Source organism: Diadema antillarum, unplaced genomic scaffold (genome assembly GCF_040938485.1).
Source record: "Diadema antillarum isolate AM-2024a unplaced genomic scaffold, OU_Dant_1.0 seq00001353_RagTag, whole genome shotgun sequence".
NCBI classification, from domain to species: domain Eukaryota; kingdom Metazoa; phylum Echinodermata; class Echinoidea; order Diadematoida; family Diadematidae; genus Diadema; species Diadema antillarum.
The window spans coordinates 264,531-282,249 of NW_027272117.1; the positions used below are offsets into that span (position 1 = coordinate 264,531).

A 17,719-nucleotide genomic window follows, 5' to 3' on the forward strand; every position below is an offset into this window, starting at 1 on the left:
TGCAAAGAGTAACAGTAGTCCAGCAACAAGTGCCGAACTGACTAGCTGTTGCTCCCTAGACACACTGTTTTTATCTCCCAAATGATCTCAGCTTGAGAGAGCATTCCCTGAATTACCATTTTTTGCAGCTTCTGTGCCCTGCTGTGAGCTGAACATTTTTTTTTTTTTTTTTAAATTGTGACCCACACATGGTCCTCTACTTTCAGCACACACACCAAACATGCATTTTAGCATGTCATATATTGTTTGGTGAACTTTTCCACGCTCTCCTTTCACTAGGTTTGGTGACCGCCTTGGTCTTCCTAGTCGCCAACTCTTTTGAGATGTTAGGCGGAATTCATTTGGACCTTCATACAGGTTGTCTGTTTCCAGCTCTATGAGCTGTTGGTTCTGTTCTTATGGGCTGCACTGCCTGCTCAAGTTTCTCTTACTTTGCCTTCGGGTCGTAGCTGGGCAGGTGACTCTGGAAAGAATTTTGGTCAACTGACTCCGTAAAAATGCTTAGTAATTTGTCTTCATGGTCACACTGTGAAGGGCCCTGAAATGTTCCCATGTGCAGTGCATGATGGGCTGATTCACAGGCTTTGGAGACAGACACCTGTCCATCTGAAAACTGAGACAGTTTGGCTGACAAATGTTAGATCTCACTCTCCTGCACTTGGAGTGTGGCCCACAGCTCAGCCTGATTTGTAAACCCCTGCTGCCAGCTGTGGCTGTGAGCCGTTTTCTTCCATATCGGACTTCTGCCGCTGTCAAAGCTTGCAGGATATGCTAACCCTCTGAAAGCATGAACAAAGTGTTATGTAATAGAATTGAAGCTCGCTGTAATGTAGAGAGTAAAATAGGACCAAAAAAAAAAAAGAGAGAAAAAGAATGGAGAAAGGTTTCAGCTAAATATGGCATGAAATTAAAAAGTTTAAGGATTTTTTTACAAAAGAGTGATATCGGTACCAGACACAAATGCAAATCGATTAAAAGATGAAAATATGACTTCATGAGTCTCCCATAAACCAACACCCAAATCTTCACTAGATTCCCTGTGTTGACATGAATTTAAAAAGATAAACTGATCATTTGCATCATAACATCAAGGTGTTTTTCATATGCCTAGCAGCATTGATTTCCAAAGGCAAGTGGTTTTGAGTGCTATGTTATCCACTAAAAATAAGATTCTAGTGATGCCAATGTGCTCAGAACAATGAGAGATTTATAAGTTGATGACAGTAGTGCCTCATTTAATTTGCAAACATGAATGCAACTGATATCGCCATTACCTAGTGAAATTATGTGAATTTCAGCATTGGAAAACTTTCTCATTTCATGTCCAATTTTGATAAATCCTAAACCATTATTACTGTTTGATCTTTATGTAGAAAGGTTTATTTATTTGCATCATACCTCGTATCCCAGGGGCTAAATTGCCTATAACATTACAAGTACAGACAAATTCAAACCTTCAGACAGTCAGAAAATGAAGTGTACATGTGATAAAAATAAGTTAGAAGATGTAGTGATAATACAAATTTAATATCCAATATCATACAAGAAAAGAACATATTACACACTTTCAAAAACAAACAGAAATGAAAAGTTACTGTGGTGACTGGTTTGCCTCTGCTATATATATCTCACTATTCCCCCACTGAAAGTACAATGCATCTTACTTTAGACAACAATATCACATGACTGATAAAAAAATAATAATAATGATAAAGAACTAACCTGTTAAGAAATTTGATTGCACAACTGCCAAATACATTAAATATTTAGAAATTTCTTAACCAAATTTCATTCAAATGGCCAAATTATCTCATAAAGCAAATACTCGGGAACCTAAGCACTCTCACCCAACCCTTGACCCCTACTCCTAGACCCAGTGAGCTACATTCTTACAATCCTCAACTAACAACATCAAATTTACATAATACCTCTAACTGTCCCCAAAATATGCATAGGTTTTATACTAAGTTTCATAAAACTCCTTTGGGAATTGCAGAGATACAGGGAAAGTAATGAAGTAATAAGCATAATTCACAAATATAAGTGTCAGTACAAAAAGGAAAAGCATAATGTGGAACTGCATTCTAATGATCTTACCTCAAAGCAAAAGCAAACAAGTTTAAAGCTGTGTATTGTGTTTAATTTAGTTATGGAGACTTTCCTGCTTTGGCACATGTACAGTCATGTGTACACAGAGCAACTACCCATAGCATAGACATTCATGTTTGTCATCTGTGTGGTCCAACACACATGCTTTCTGTCTTTGGTCTAAGCAAAATGTTGACATCCATCTCACACTCTTACCCTATTCTTTTAGAGGATACTCTTGAGCAGGTGTCCAAAGACCTTGTGGAGAAAGTTCTGGTGTCAAGCCTACGTGATCTGGGTCTGGAGGAGGATGGAGAAGAGGACGAGATGGAAGATGTTGGTACCAAGGGCGTGGCAGAAGCAGATATGGAGGATGAAGGGAAGGCTGACGTGGAGACGGTTGCTAGGGTGGAGACAGTGGAGGAGGAAGAGAAGCAGGAGGAGTGTGCTGAAGGGTTACAGGTCAGTTTCACAACATTCATTCATTCATTTTCAAATAGTGAATTCATTCCATACAAAGGGGTTTGTGAACTCTGCAAGGTAAGGAAGTACCTATGTAGAAAACCACATGCAGCATGACCAAAGTTGACCATATTATGCAGTTAGTGATATTTGATGGTCTGTAGTCCATGTTCAAATGCTATTTTAATCTGCACAGATCACTGTACAAACATGTCCAGGTAAAAGAGCATGGTATATGGGAATCCTTGATAGCACTTCAGATTTTTCTTCAAAGTCCTCTTGCATTTACAGAACATTCTATACCTTCAGATGATTACAGCATATGTGGTCACTGTTTAAGATTCACCCAGGTTTTACAACCCTTGGTGCCATATGTTCCCCTTGTATTTGGTCCGTGTACAGCAGCAGTTAGTCACATTATTAGATTGACTGTTTAATTTATGTAACATGGCCTTCTGCTGGGTTTAGAATATCTACAGTACTTGTCCTAAAAGTTGGAATAGATGCCTTCCTCCTCCCAAACTTGTATGTTTCCCTCTGTCATCCATAAATCATCATTTGATAAGTAAGGTGGGAGCTTTTAACTCAGTGCTAAAGCCGAGAAGTTTTGCCTTTCTGCTTGTAGAACTGTCAATATTCTCCTTGTACTGTATGCAAAAGTGTACTATGGCAGTACTGTGAAAGTGGTTTCTTTCGCAGTGGTTTTATTTTTGTGCTTTTCGCCCTTTGAGGTTGAACCGCGAATTTAACAACACGCGAAAATGTTTTGAACTCGCCGCTTGTTACAACGCTATTGCGCACATGCACACACAAAGATTTCGCGCATTGAGTGTGTTGATGGTCAACACACACACGGCGATACCGCGCAATGTAGTACAAGCATGTTATAAAGTACTTGAGAGACGGGATTTCATGTAAGCCTGCATTTATTTTTAATTTCTATTTAATAGATAAAAGAATAATTGTATTATAGTTTGGGTTTTCATGTGCAAAATAAAACAGTTTTTGCCAACTGTGTATTCACAGATTTTGCCGACCGCGAATTTAAACACACGCGAAAAAGTCGGCACTGAAGGAAACCACAAAAGTATCCGTACGCGAAAGAAACCACTTTTACAGTATTCAATATGATGTCAGGATAGTGGCCCTGTGCTTCTTAGTCCAGCAATACTTTGACCTAATGCCTTCCATCACTATGTTATCCAGCTTTCTTCTACGCATTGGTATCTATCCCAAGCTGAGGTTTTCTTTCTCTCCCTTCCCCCCGTCTTTTGTATTTACCACAATGCATTTCTTTCCTTTCTATATGAGGTTATCACCTTTTCACCTTTTTAATACAAATGTATGTACTTCATGTGTGTGTCTGTGTGCATGTGTGTTAAAACTTTGTTATGGTCCGTGCCATTATTTCTGCCATGCATTCATACCCAAATGACCCTTCTGGCATAATGCTGAATGTATTCCTTTCACTCCTCAAATCTTCTCTTTTTCATCTGTTCTCCCCTCCCCATCTATCTCTTTTCCTTATTCCTCCCTCTCCTTTCTCACATCAATCTATATTAATATTTATCTATCTATCTATCTATCTATCTATCTAATTATCTATCTATCTATATATCTATCTATCTATCTATCTATCTATCTATCTATCTATCTATCTATCTATCTACATGATGTATCTATATCTCTCCATTATCCATCATATCTTTCACAAACCTGCTCTCTGTTGCTCCGTATCATACTGTCTTTGAATGTCACCCTTCCATAGCCGGAGGATGTTGCTCATGTCATCCTTGACAAACTGGTAGAGGATGTGTCCATAAGGCTGGAAGAGGGAAAGCATCCCTTTATCAATATTAGTGATGCTGAAGGCAAACAGGTGGGTATCAATGATCCATCAGCTTCTGACTTATTTCATTTTCAAGGACTTTACCTACAGCTGTAGAGTAATGTGCTTGCTCTTGATTTTGTTTTCCATGGGAAGTTGTTTCTTCTTTGTTTGGTTTACTTTTGTTTTGCTTTGTTTTGTTTTAGTTCTTTTTTCAGATTGTTCTGTTCTTGCTGATTTGTTTTTGCTCATGACATATCTTCAAAATGTATTTGTTTGTTTGTTTGAGGGGTGCAACCTTTCTCATGTGAATCTTCTTGGGTCAGCTCCCTTTTCACAAATATCTCTGGGTCTTCACCCTACTCTTCACATTACACTGTAAGAGAAATGAGAAATTGCACATGCATTGAATTTATTCTTTACACCCACACCCATACACTCACACAAGCACACACACATACTTGTCCTTCATTTGGTGTTTCATCTGCGGGGCGCCTATGTTCCGGCATCTTTACAGGACGTTCAGGCATGATTACATAATGGTACCCATAGCATTGCGTCCATCTGAGTCCTACATAGAATCACTGTCTATTCTAGAACCAGGGCTCTTCAGAATGCTGCTTGCCTGCTTTACTTTTGCTTTAGTAATTTTTCTATCCAGCTTTTTTGTGTGTTCAACTTTCCATCCATTTCCACACTCTTATACTCTTCACTATAGTCATATGGTATGTTACGTTTATGGATCTTGAATCTCAGTCAGAAGGTTCTTAATTCAAATCTCACCTGGTTCTTCTATCTCTGAACAAGATATTTCTATACCCCACTGTCCCTGTTTACTCAGGTCATGAGTGTCTGGTAATGCTGTGATAAAAGAAAATGATAATAGGATCTGGTGGAAGGAGCATTATGGGCATTTCAAGGAGCTACCAAGGGTAGACCGTCAGTGTCTATGATGTGCCTGTTAATTTTCAGTTTAGTCAGTGTGCTAGTCACTTGAAAGTGAAGTATTAACCACTTGCTTTTTGACACCCCATTGGTGCTCTGTGTGTCACTGTAGGATGGAGAGAAAGTGGAAGCATCATCATCAGAGAACATTCCGGAGGAGGAGAGTGCGGTGGAGGAGGACCAGACATGTACTGTGGAGGAGGACCAGCCAGGTGCCGTGGAAGAGGACCAGCCAGGTGCAGAGGGGGGTGAACTGTCTGAGGGTGGTGGAGCTGCTTCACAGGAGGAGTCCTTAGTGGAAGATGTCGGTGGAGAGACAGTGAAAGATGATGAAGCAGAAAGGGCTGAGAGTGAGATGAACATGTGCATGGATGGACAGCAGGTGAGAGCTGTAAAATAATTGGTTTTGCCTACTTATAGAGATGGTAACGTTTGCAAAGATTGAAAGGAACCTTCACAATGAAACATACACAATGTTCAGACAATAAGTAATATGTCCTTCATTTTATAGAGGATCTCTACATTCTAAATATAACTATATTACATTGTAGTTGATAACTTTACATTAATATAATAAAACATCAACATGCTGTACTTTTGTTTGCCTTTTCTCTGTGATTCATGGTATGTACATATTTTCTCTTTCAGTCTTAGGTGTGTAAATCTTTTTTTTTTTTATTGATAGATTAAACTTTGAGCCTATCATGATCTGTTTCCCTTCACTTAAAGGGATCGTATAGTTTTGGTTGAGACCTAATTTCAGGTTTCTAACATTTTTTGGTGAGATAATGAGAAACCTTTTTTATCATGGCTACTACTATTTGAATGAGAAACCTTTTTTATCATGGCTACTACTATTTTTTATCATGGCTACTACTAAAACACTGATCAATTCAGTGCTTATTTACGTCGATGTAGGGCAATTTGTCAATCAGTTGCAATGAAAACATCTCGACGGAAGAAATTCTTGAATTTGAATAACAAAGCAGTACCCGCTGCATGCTATAAGGATTAGAACCAACACTTGCTTTCGGGCGAAAGCTCGGTGGTCTAGTGGAGATGACGCCTGTCCGGTGATCAGGAGGTCGTAGGTTCGAATCCTGCTCGAGTATGTACGCCCATGATTTTTTATCATGGCTACTACTAAAACACTGATCAATTCAGTGCTTATTTACGTCGATGTAGGGCAATTTGTCAATCAGTTGCAATGAAAACATCTCGACGGAAGAAATTCTTGAATTTGAATAACAAAGCAGTACCCGCTGCATGCTATAAGGATTAGAACCAACACTTGCTTTCGGGCGAAAGCTCGGTGGTCTAGTGGAGATGACGCCTGTCCGGTGATCAGGAGGTCGTAGGTTCGAATCCTGCTCGAGTATGTACGCCCATGATTTTTTTATCATGGCTACTACTAAAACACTGATCAATTCAGTGCTTATTTACGTCGATGTAGGGCAATTTGTCAATCAGTTGCAATGAAAACATCTCGACGGAAGAAATTCTTGAATTTGAATAACAAAGCAGTACCCGCTGCATGCTATAAGGATTAGAACCAACACTTGCTTTCGGGCGAAAGCTCGGTGGTCTAGTGGAGATGACGCCTGTCCGGTGATCAGGAGGTCGTAGGTTCGAATCCTGCTCGAGTATGTACGCCCATGATTTTTTTATCATGGCTACTACTAAAACACTGATCAATTCAGTGCTTATTTACGTCGATGTAGGGCAATTTGTCAATCAGTTGCAATGAAAACATCTCGACGGAAGAAATTCTTGAATTTGAATAACAAAGCAGTACCCGCTGCATGCTATAAGGATTAGAACCAACACTTGCTTTCGGGCGAAAGCTCGGTGGTCTAGTGGAGATGACGCCTGTCCGGTGATCAGGAGGTCGTAGGTTCGAATCCTGCTCGAGTATGTACGCCCATGATTTTTTTATCATGGCTACTACTAAAACACTGATCAATTCAGTGCTTATTTACGTCGATGTAGGGCAATTTGTCAATCAGTTGCAATGAAAACATCTCGACGGAAGAAATTCTTGAATTTGAATAACAAAGCAGTACCCGCTGCATGCTATAAGGATTAGAACCAACACTTGCTTTCGGGCGAAAGCTCGGTGGTCTAGTGGAGATGACGCCTGTCCGGTGATCAGGAGGTCGTAGGTTCGAATCCTGCTCGAGTATGTACGCCCATGATTTTTTTATCATGGCTACTACTAAAACACTGATCAATTCAGTGCTTATTTACGTCGATGTAGGGCAATTTGTCAATCAGTTGCAATGAAAACATCTCGACGGAAGAAATTCTTGAATTTGAATAACAAAGCAGTACCCGCTGCATGCTATAAGGATTAGAACCAACACTTGCTTTCGGGCGAAAGCTCGGTGGTCTAGTGGAGATGACGCCTGTCCGGTGATCAGGAGGTCGTAGGTTCGAATCCTGCTCGAGTATGTACGCCCATGATTTTTTTATCATGGCTACTACTAAAACACTGATCAATTCAGTGCTTATTTACGTCGATGTAGGGCAATTTGTCAATCAGTTGCAATGAAAACATCTCGACGGAAGAAATTCTTGAATTTGAATAACAAAGCAGTACCCGCTGCATGCTATAAGGATTAGAACCAACACTTGCTTTCGGGCGAAAGCTCGGTGGTCTAGTGGAGATGACGCCTGTCCGGTGATCAGGAGGTCGTAGGTTCGAATCCTGCTCGAGTATGTACGCCCATGATTTTTTTATCATGGCTACTACTAAAACACTGATCAATTCAGTGCTTATTTACGTCGATGTAGGGCAATTTGTCAATCAGTTGCAATGAAAACATCTCGACGGAAGAAATTCTTGAATTTGAATAACAAAGCAGTACCCGCTGCATGCTATAAGGATTAGAACCAACACTTGCTTTCGGGCGAAAGCTCGGTGGTCTAGTGGAGATGACGCCTGTCCGGTGATCAGGAGGTCGTAGGTTCGAATCCTGCTCGAGTATGTACGCCCATGATTTTTTTATCATGGCTACTACTAAAACACTGATCAATTCAGTGCTTATTTACGTCGATGTAGGGCAATTTGTCAATCAGTTGCAATGAAAACATCTCGACGGAAGAAATTCTTGAATTTGAATAACAAAGCAGTACCCGCTGCATGCTATAAGGATTAGAACCAACACTTGCTTTCGGGCGAAAGCTCGGTGGTCTAGTGGAGATGACGCCTGTCCGGTGATCAGGAGGTCGTAGGTTCGAATCCTGCTCGAGTATGTACGCCCATGATTTTTTTATCATGGCTACTACTAAAACACTGATCAATTCAGTGCTTATTTACGTCGATGTAGGGCAATTTGTCAATCAGTTGCAATGAAAACATCTCGACGGAAGAAATTCTTGAATTTGAATAACAAAGCAGTACCCGCTGCATGCTATAAGGATTAGAACCAACACTTGCTTTCGGGCGAAAGCTCGGTGGTCTAGTGGAGATGACGCCTGTCCGGTGATCAGGAGGTCGTAGGTTCGAATCCTGCTCGAGTATGTACGCCCATGATTTTTTTATCATGGCTACTACTAAAACACTGATCAATTCAGTGCTTATTTACGTCGATGTAGGGCAATTTGTCAATCAGTTGCAATGAGAAACCTCTTATGAATTATGAAAGAGCATGTAATTCAATGAGGAATTCAACATTTATTTGATGAAAATCGGTTTTGAAATAGCTGAGATATCCAAAAAAGATCGATTCTAATAAAGTGTGGGACCCACACTTTATTACGATCGCTTTGTTTTACTTTGTTTTTGGATGTTTCAGTCATTCCAAACCCGATTTTCATCAAATAAACTTTGAATTCCTCTTAAAATGGTATGCTCTGTACTATATCATTAGTGTTTTCTTTGTATCTCGCAAAAAATTAAATGCCCAATTCTCATCTCCACCAATACTGTACCATCCCTTTAACAAGCAGTGCAATTTGGGATGAACTAAAGTTTGAGCCTGTGGGTAAGATTTTCTCCATTTGTTCGTCATCGTCTTAATAGCATGTAGCAGCTGCTGCTCGGGATGCCGCCGAGAGAGGCGAGGCTGAAGGAAGCACCATGCACCGAGGGGAGGAAGAAGAGCTGGAGGAGAATGAAGATGAGAAGGAGGAGGATGCAGCGGAAGCGGACGCAGGAACGGGACCAATGGTGAAGGAAGATGCCATGCCTGAGGAAGAGACTTTTCAGTCCAGAGAGGATGATGATGAGGAGGAGTTTGAGGATGCAGTCGCCACGGAAGCAGACCAAAACAAAAAGGTGACAAGGGATATCCCTTTTGCAAGTAAAACGCTGAATATGAGTAACAGGGTTTAGTTTGTGGTGGACCTTTTCTTGTTATATTTTCCCCATAAGCTTGAAAGGCATTGCATGAATGGATTGAGTGCATCAAACTTCTAATCATTCTCTTCCCATATTGTTGGCATGGAGTTAGTTTTGTACAGCACTTGACATAATGATGTGGCACGCAGTAACTCGGGTTACCATCGTATCCATGGTTACTACATTGTGTAGCACCATCTCGTGTTCGTAAAGTGTGCAGTTACACAATGCTGTAATATGACTCCTGAATTTAGGTCATTGGCGATAACATTCCCAATGCCAATTTGGCACGGTTATGACTTGGTTAAAGTTACTACAAGTTAATAATAATGCTTTTCATAATTGTTGAGGGCATAATTTGGGAAAAAGTTAAGCCGACACATATGTGACCGTGCATCACAAAACGAACAAAAAGTTGCACCCCTAAATTTTAGGTGAGGACTCAAAAAAGGTGAAATGGTTCAACCGAATCAATCTCGAGTTTTTCATATTTTCTGAAAGAGCTATCCTTCTTCTACATTATTCTTTAGTTTGAGATCATAACATGAATGGGAAAGTGTGTTTTCAGCAGTTTTTCTACAACCCTTTTTTGGGGGAGAATAGAATGATTAGGAGTGTCTTAGGCTGCGTTTATCAACTTTCCCCTGTTTAAACGACTTTCGAAAGCCCTTTCGATAGCCCTTTCCATGGCCCTTTCCATAGCCCTTTCAAAAGCCCTGTCCACTCCCTGTACTATTAATGTGCCGCTTGTTTTCGTTGGCTGCGTTTATCAACTTTCCCCTGTTTAAACGGCTTTCGATAGCCCTTTCGATAGCCCTTTCGAAAGCCCTTTCCATAGCCCTTTCGATAGCCCTTTCCAAAGCCCTGACTGCCTGTACTATTAATGTGCCGCTTGTTTTCTGAGAAGGGACAGCGAAAAGCAATTACCATCATAAAGACATATATATATCTTCCTTTGAGAGTGACGAGTCATGATACAATGCCACATGAATCAATTGTCTTCCTATCTGTGAGGCAGCTCCAGTTTAGCACATACTTCAAATATTTCTGAGTGGCGGTGTGAGATATGGGATCAAAGGGCATGAGACTGTTGTTACTTTTTTCTCAGACCTTGTTGGTGAAAGAAACACCTCCTTGTTCCAAGCATGATAAATGCGTGCATTACACACAGCTGTATGTATACACCTGTGTACACGTACTTGTGAGCACTTTACGTGGCGCGCGTCTTTTCAGAAACCGGAAACGCATGGTTGCGTAACCGCAGTAGGGCGACCTAAAGGGCTTTCAAAACAGCTTTGCGTTTATCAACTTCGAAAGGCTTTTACAAACAGGTTTCTGATAACCTGTTTAGGAAACCTGTTTGGATCGTCACAAATTTGGGGCTTTCGAAAAGGCTTTCCTAAAGGGCTTTCAAAACAGCTTTGCGTTTATCAACTCGTGAAAATTCCTTGAAAGCTGTTTGGATAACCTGTTTCTGCCGAGAAAGGAGAGTTGATAAACGCACCCTTTCGTAAAAGGCTTTCCTAAAGGGCTTTCAAAACAGCTTTGCGTTTATCAACTCGTAAAAATTCCTTGAAAGCTGTTTGGATAACCTGTTTCTGCCGAGAAAAGGAGTTGATAAACGCAGCCTTAGAGTCCCCTTTTCATTTCTTGAAACCCTTTACACACTCTTCACTTTCAAGTCTAATAACTTTTGAAAGGGTATTTCTACTGCTTTGAAACTTTGCATTAATCATGGACAGAATGTGTTTATAGAACATGCTCAATTTCAGCGTAATCTGATAATCCCTTCATTATTGTTCCTCCTGTGGTTTACATCCTGTGTTTTGTCCCTTTTATTGCACAGCTAGTGGCGGTTTGGTAAGATTAAGTGCTTGAATAGACCCTGTACTTCAGAGCCTCTTTTCTCAGTTCACACTTTTCCAAGAGTGTGTGCTTTTTTTTAGTATTTAGATAGGTTAGAGAAGTCCATTTGAATTGAGCTATATATATATTTGAAAATTTGCCCCTAACTAAAAATCCATGTCTGGCGACTTTTTTGTTGGTTTTGTGATGTAGGGTCATGTATGATCTTTCAAGAAGTGATAGGTAATTTCTGATCTTTTCCTTTAATATCATTGATTATGATGGTAAAAAGACCTTGCCAAAGTTAACTTGATTTTGAGAGTATGCAAAGGGAGTGCACACACTTTATTCATACCATTACTCTCTTAAAAGAGTTTATAGAGTAATTCAACACAATGGCAGATTCTATTTGATACCCAAGGGTATCCAAAGGTACCAAAAATTGCACCACATGTTAAAAGTGCATAACTTTATGCATGAGATGCTAAATACAGGTACAGAATAACAAAATGCAGAAGTCAAACTCAACAGTACTCGATCATCCAACAGAGTAGTTGATACTGTCTTGATGGTAGGAGGAAAAATGCAGCTTTGCCAAACTAAAAGTACTGGTACATGTATAGGAAAAGTCAAAGTAAAGTCCTGGGGTGGTATTCTGAGGTCGTAATTAAGTATGTGATTAACTTTGTAATTAAGTCGAGAAGTTAATAGACCCTTAATCATGGGCAGAATCGGTATTCTGAGGACGTAATTAAGGTATGAATAAGTCCCCTATGATTATCTTAGGTCCCTCCCATTTAATTGTTATTCTATCCAATCAGACGCGTTGTTAGAAGCCAAAATGATGATCACGCGCGCAAATATGCCCTCAATGCGCGCTCCTTCACACACCCCCTGTAATTACAACGCAAGAGCTCCGTGCAGACCCTCCGGTCTTTGATTACAACCCTTCACCTACGCACGCGAAGAGCTCACATAAAATGATAAAATTCCCCGAAGATCGCCTATATTTCTTTTTTTCTCTGAATTCTACGGATACCATGACAACAAGACTCACCCGCTCCTCAGTTACCGAAGACGGTAAGCATCGTTGTGACCGAGAAAAGGCTCTGTAATGCGTGATATCGGAGTAGTTAATGACACTCTTTAGTATCATTAAGTTTTCCATTAGCTTTCATACTTAATTACACGCTCAGAATACCGATTTGTGATTAACTCTGTGATTAAGTCCTCTGAGAGTTGTACGCGCATTGATACGCGCAAGCGTGTAAGACTTCCCGCCAAAACGCTTGTTGTCATGGTAGTTAATAAACCCCCTACTTAATTAAGCTCTCAGAATACCGATTCGCTAATTAAGTGCTAATCAGACACTTAATAAGCCCTCAGAATACGGCCCCTGTTCATCAAGCTGTGTCCTAGTATATCATTGCTATTTAATTTCACATTTCTCCTCAATAAATAATACCGTTTTTGAAACTTCTTACAACCTACGGTTTACTCCGTATAGAACCTAAACTTTGTAATCATAAAAGCGTTTTTATTTGTATTTTGTGTATTTCTTCGCCCTGATAAATCTTTAGTCACTTTGATGGTGCTTGAACTGAAGGTAAGGACATGTAATAACACCAGTAGATTAGGATAAAATACATTATGTAGCTTCTTTTCTGATCCTCTTTTCAGTCAGAATGTTTTCTTTTTCATCTTGTACAGCCCAAAATGTGACATGCGATTAGTATTCATTATCATATGTCACATCATATACCACAACATTAGCATCACATAGGGACATGATGGCACTGTGTGGGCAGTAGAGGGCCATGGGACAATTACTAGTAAGATAATACTCGTATTATCCATCTGATCCATGCCCCATTCTCACTTTATTGGGGAAAACAGAGCTGCATTTGAGTGAAGAGTATTGCAGAAGTCTTCTCCATTTGTGCACTTGAATTGATTTCACAGTTAGCCAATTTCTTCACTCGCATGCAGTTATCTCAACTTCCAACAATTGAGTGCATCTTGATAAAGTGTATTTCAGAAGAGTGTGTCCTTTTACATTCATACTGAACCCGAGAGCATTCTCATCCAAGAAAATCTTTAGACGAGATTTATTTGATGCATTTGATGCATTTTATTGGGTCAAATTTGAAATAATGATCACAGCACTGAGCATGACACAGGTAGTATGACAGCACCATGTATCTGTTCACAACAGAAACATTCATCACTTTCTTAATCTTTTGACACACGGCATAAAAATTGTCCTAGATTGACGTTTGCAACATTTTTTCATGATAAAAAGGGGGTAAAATGATGAAGCACAATCATATAACTCTGTTCTGAGTTTTAACTGAAAGATGAAAATCTTCCGAGTTTAAAACCAACATGACTGTAAGTAAGGTGTGTACTGCTTTTAAATGGCATTGAAATGAATATTTTCACAAAATCCAGACCTGTCAGTAGTGTTATTTTGTCCTGTCAGATACAATGTATGTGAATAAGACTAATACATTCCTAAGGGTTATGAAATATTCTACTCTACAAAGGAATCCTGATTACTATTTATTTGGCATTTCAACAGAAAATTCTTACAGAAAATCATATTACATGAAATAAAGATTGTGGTGATTCTAGGTGCATACAGCTGGTTGCCAGGGGAGGAAAAGGTAAACTTATCACCGAGGCTCGAGACCTTCCTCCCCATATCCTGATATGATGAGTCATTCCATAACTATGCAGTCATAGGTCACTAAATAAATGTCTTTATGTTCTTACCCATCTTTATCCACTCTTTGCATGGAACAGAAGAATGTATGTAGGCCCATGTAACCTGTCATACCAATACACATTCAAAGGTATTCAAGCAAATCCTACCACATTTGCCCAGTATTTCCTGTGAATGTTGTTTTCATTTGTTTGTTGTGTTTGCAAGTGTTCTTTTCATTGAGCAAATTAGGCCTTGGGAAATTTGCAATCTAAGATTGAATGGAATGAACATAATCACCAAGTGTGGAATTTGGAAGATGGAGATGTACACAAACAATTATGACAAATAAAACTAGAATATTACAACTGAGCTGCTCATGCACTTAACAGCATTATGTTGAATCACCTACAGTGAATGAGATTTGGTTTCTTTCACACAAATAATGCTATGATCAGTAAATGACAAAACTGATGGGATCTGAGCCACTGTTTTTGACACGCACATTCTGAGATGTGTTATGTAGTGCTTCTTTAGATCATTGAAGTGTAAAAGGGATTTTAAGCATTATACTTCATATTTTCTGTCACTGTACAATTGTATATGTTGCTTCCATTGTCACTAATACAGAGAAAGTTATAGTTTGCTGTGAGGTTTGATGATAGAATAACAATAAGTGTATAATATTGACAAGTTAACAATGTTTGAAGCCTACATGTATTCTTTGAATACCATCCTCAAAAAAATGATTACAAAGTTACCTCTTATTGCAATGGTCTAGACAGTAAATTGTGAGAAAATGCAGAGAGGTGTATTACATCTGCATAGCATTAAATGGAGATTTAAATTTTTGTAATTAGATGGAAAAGAAAAAAAATTGAATTCAGTTTAGAAATGATTGCATAGGCACTGTCCCATCCATATACTGTCTTTGTGGACAGCATTTGGAATACATGGTGTTCAATGCAGTTTTGTTGTTTTTTGTTTTGTTTTTGTGTGCAGTTGGTTCACCATACCCATATTTAGACATAAAATTGAGGACAGTTTCTCCTGGTGTTGAATGATGTTTTTCTAGCTTTGTTGAAGTCTGATTTTCATTTATGTGTATCAGATTTAGGTCCACTATGTGACATAGATTTGTCTTCTGCCTGTACTGTTGGCTTCATCTGACTCTGTACATTTCCTAGCATCAAATTATATTAACATTCTGTTGTCTTTTGCTGTGACATAACATACTGTTTGAAGTTTTGCGTAGTTTTAGTACTAAACATGTGGTTTTAATAGGTGCAGGCCAGATTTTCCTGTAAATAGTTATATCGACAACGGGGTATTAGTATCAGTCTAAATGAAATGCTGATTGTACAGCACTGCTGAAGATTGTGATTGCTTCAAAGTTGCAAACGCAATATACAGTAGCAAGTTGGAACAGCAGAGTCACTTCCAATGGTGCAAGATGATATATATTGTGATTGTTTGGGTGTGGTTTTATGGCTGTGATATTAAGTAAACAGTAGCACCGTGCTATCTGAGCCTTACCTCTCACAAAAATTTTGTAACAAATGCAACAAATCATGACAATAACCACAAAACATTTTCTTTTCCCACCAGCATGGTAGTACTTTTATGCAAATCACTCTTGACTAATTCTTTCTTGACAGTTGCTGTTTTATTTTTCTTAACCTTACAAGCACAAGAGTTCAACATTTTGCTGCAGATGACAGTGTTTTGGCACATTTCTCTCTTTTTTCTTGGATGATTTTAGAATACCCTAAACTGTACCCATGCATTGCATGAGCCACGTATTACTTTGAATGCCAAGATGGCAGCTTAAATGCTGAGTTGGTTGCAGGAGCGCTTTCCTCGCACTAGACTTAATCACAGAGACCATCATGTATTATGTTTCATCTGCTGATTGATATCCTCTTTTTGTCACTGGCTCGAAAGATAACAGTCCTCTGTTGTATACAAAATCTTCAAAACTGCCATAGAATCTGAAAGTGTCACGATATGGTTAGTTCCTAATTCTGGAACAACTTGTCATTTCTCGATGCAAATTCTCTCAGTTGTTATGTAATCAATCCCAGTTTGATACTGACATCAAACATTCCTTATTTGTTCCTCTTTGTCTCTCAGAAGCAAGATAGCGAAATATGAGAATTGTAACGCTAGATGATTGAAGTATGAGATATAGTGAAGAGAAGTTTTCTTCATGCTCCTACAGAAACTCTCACTTTGCTGATCTGTTTTGAGACTCTCATTGTTGACCGTGCTTCCATGATTTATCATCTCTGTTTGTCTGCTCTTCCTTTCAGGCCACGCCCACTGACAACGAGCAGCCAATAGATGACAAGAATGAAGAGAATGGTTTCCAAGATGCAGTTGAGAATGAAGTACTTGATGTAGCAGGAAGCCAGGAGCAGAATGCTAACCCTGAAGCCGATCAGGCTGAGATTTTACCCGAAGCTGGTGGTGATGGCGCCAACGGGAGTGGTGGTGTTGATGCCAAAGAATGTGAACAGTCAGAACCTGAAGCCAAAGACAACCAGTTAGATGTGGCTACTCTTCCAGAAGATGACATCGCCATGGCAGTAGATGATACTCTAGATGGAGCCGAGATGGAAAATGGTTGTGGTGCCAGTGTAGGGATGAGTTCTGTGGTCCAAGATGCTCAGGTACTAGAGAGCGAAACAGCAGAATCAGAGAAATACGAAAATACAGCATTAGACGCAGAAACTCTTGATGACCCAGGCACCCCTGGAGAACAGGAATCAGAGGTGGCAGGGAGAGGAGATGCTGATGAGAGCTTTGAGACTGCTCGCGGGGATGTTTCTGTCTCTGGTCCCCTTGGCAACGGTTCCCTCTGTGAAAGCTTCAGCACCGTCTCTGTTGCCAGCGGTGACCTTGACAGCACACTGGAGTGTGACAAGACCCTGGATGACACCCCGTCTCCGAGCGCTCCCAATGAAAATGGGGCACCCTCCCTTCCACCCGCTGCCGCGTCTCCACCTCGTTGTGACAGTGGCATCGTTGCGGAGACAGACGAGGTGGATGATGACCCCATATCTCCATCCATCTCTAAGGGAAATGAGGAGAGTGCCAGTGGAGCTGTGAGTAGTGGCCAGGATGATGGAACAACCATCTTGAATGGCCAGGAATAATGGGCAGTGTTGTTATTGTTGTATGTTTGCTGCTTATGATAAGGCTTCCATGTAAATACAACTTTTCCTATAAAGCAAGTTTACTATTGAAATTGATGTCTGTTGAATAAGTCCAAAGGCTGTATATGTTTTCCTCTTTTATTTCCCCCCTTACTGTTTGCAACAAACGTAACTCACTCAGATAATTGTCTAGGAAGATTTGCATATTTTTTGACAGCTGTCTATTAATCATTCTATCATTGCATCTGATTCCATGTTACAAGTGGGTGTACCTTGACTACCAGGCACCATCCAGATGCAGTTATGGTGGGTGAAACCATCAAGATACCAGAATATAGTGTGAAAAA

General features: G+C 39.8%; 1 protein-coding gene across 1 annotated transcript in view; it reads left to right on the top strand.

Moving 5' to 3' along the window:
• Nucleotides 1–17,372, top strand: part of LOC139708594 (tudor domain-containing 6-like) — a 33,978-nt gene extending 16,606 nt beyond the window's left edge. The window contains exons 4-8 of the mRNA XM_071620534.1: nt 2,318–2,550; nt 4,319–4,429; nt 5,436–5,705; nt 9,348–9,602; nt 16,527–17,372. Of these exons, the coding sequence (XP_071476635.1) occupies nt 2,318–2,550; nt 4,319–4,429; nt 5,436–5,705; nt 9,348–9,602; nt 16,527–17,372 (1,715 nt within the window). The remainder of the gene's footprint in view (nt 1–2,317; nt 2,551–4,318; nt 4,430–5,435; nt 5,706–9,347; nt 9,603–16,526) is intronic.
• The last annotated feature ends 347 nt before the right edge of the window (nt 17,373–17,719 follow it).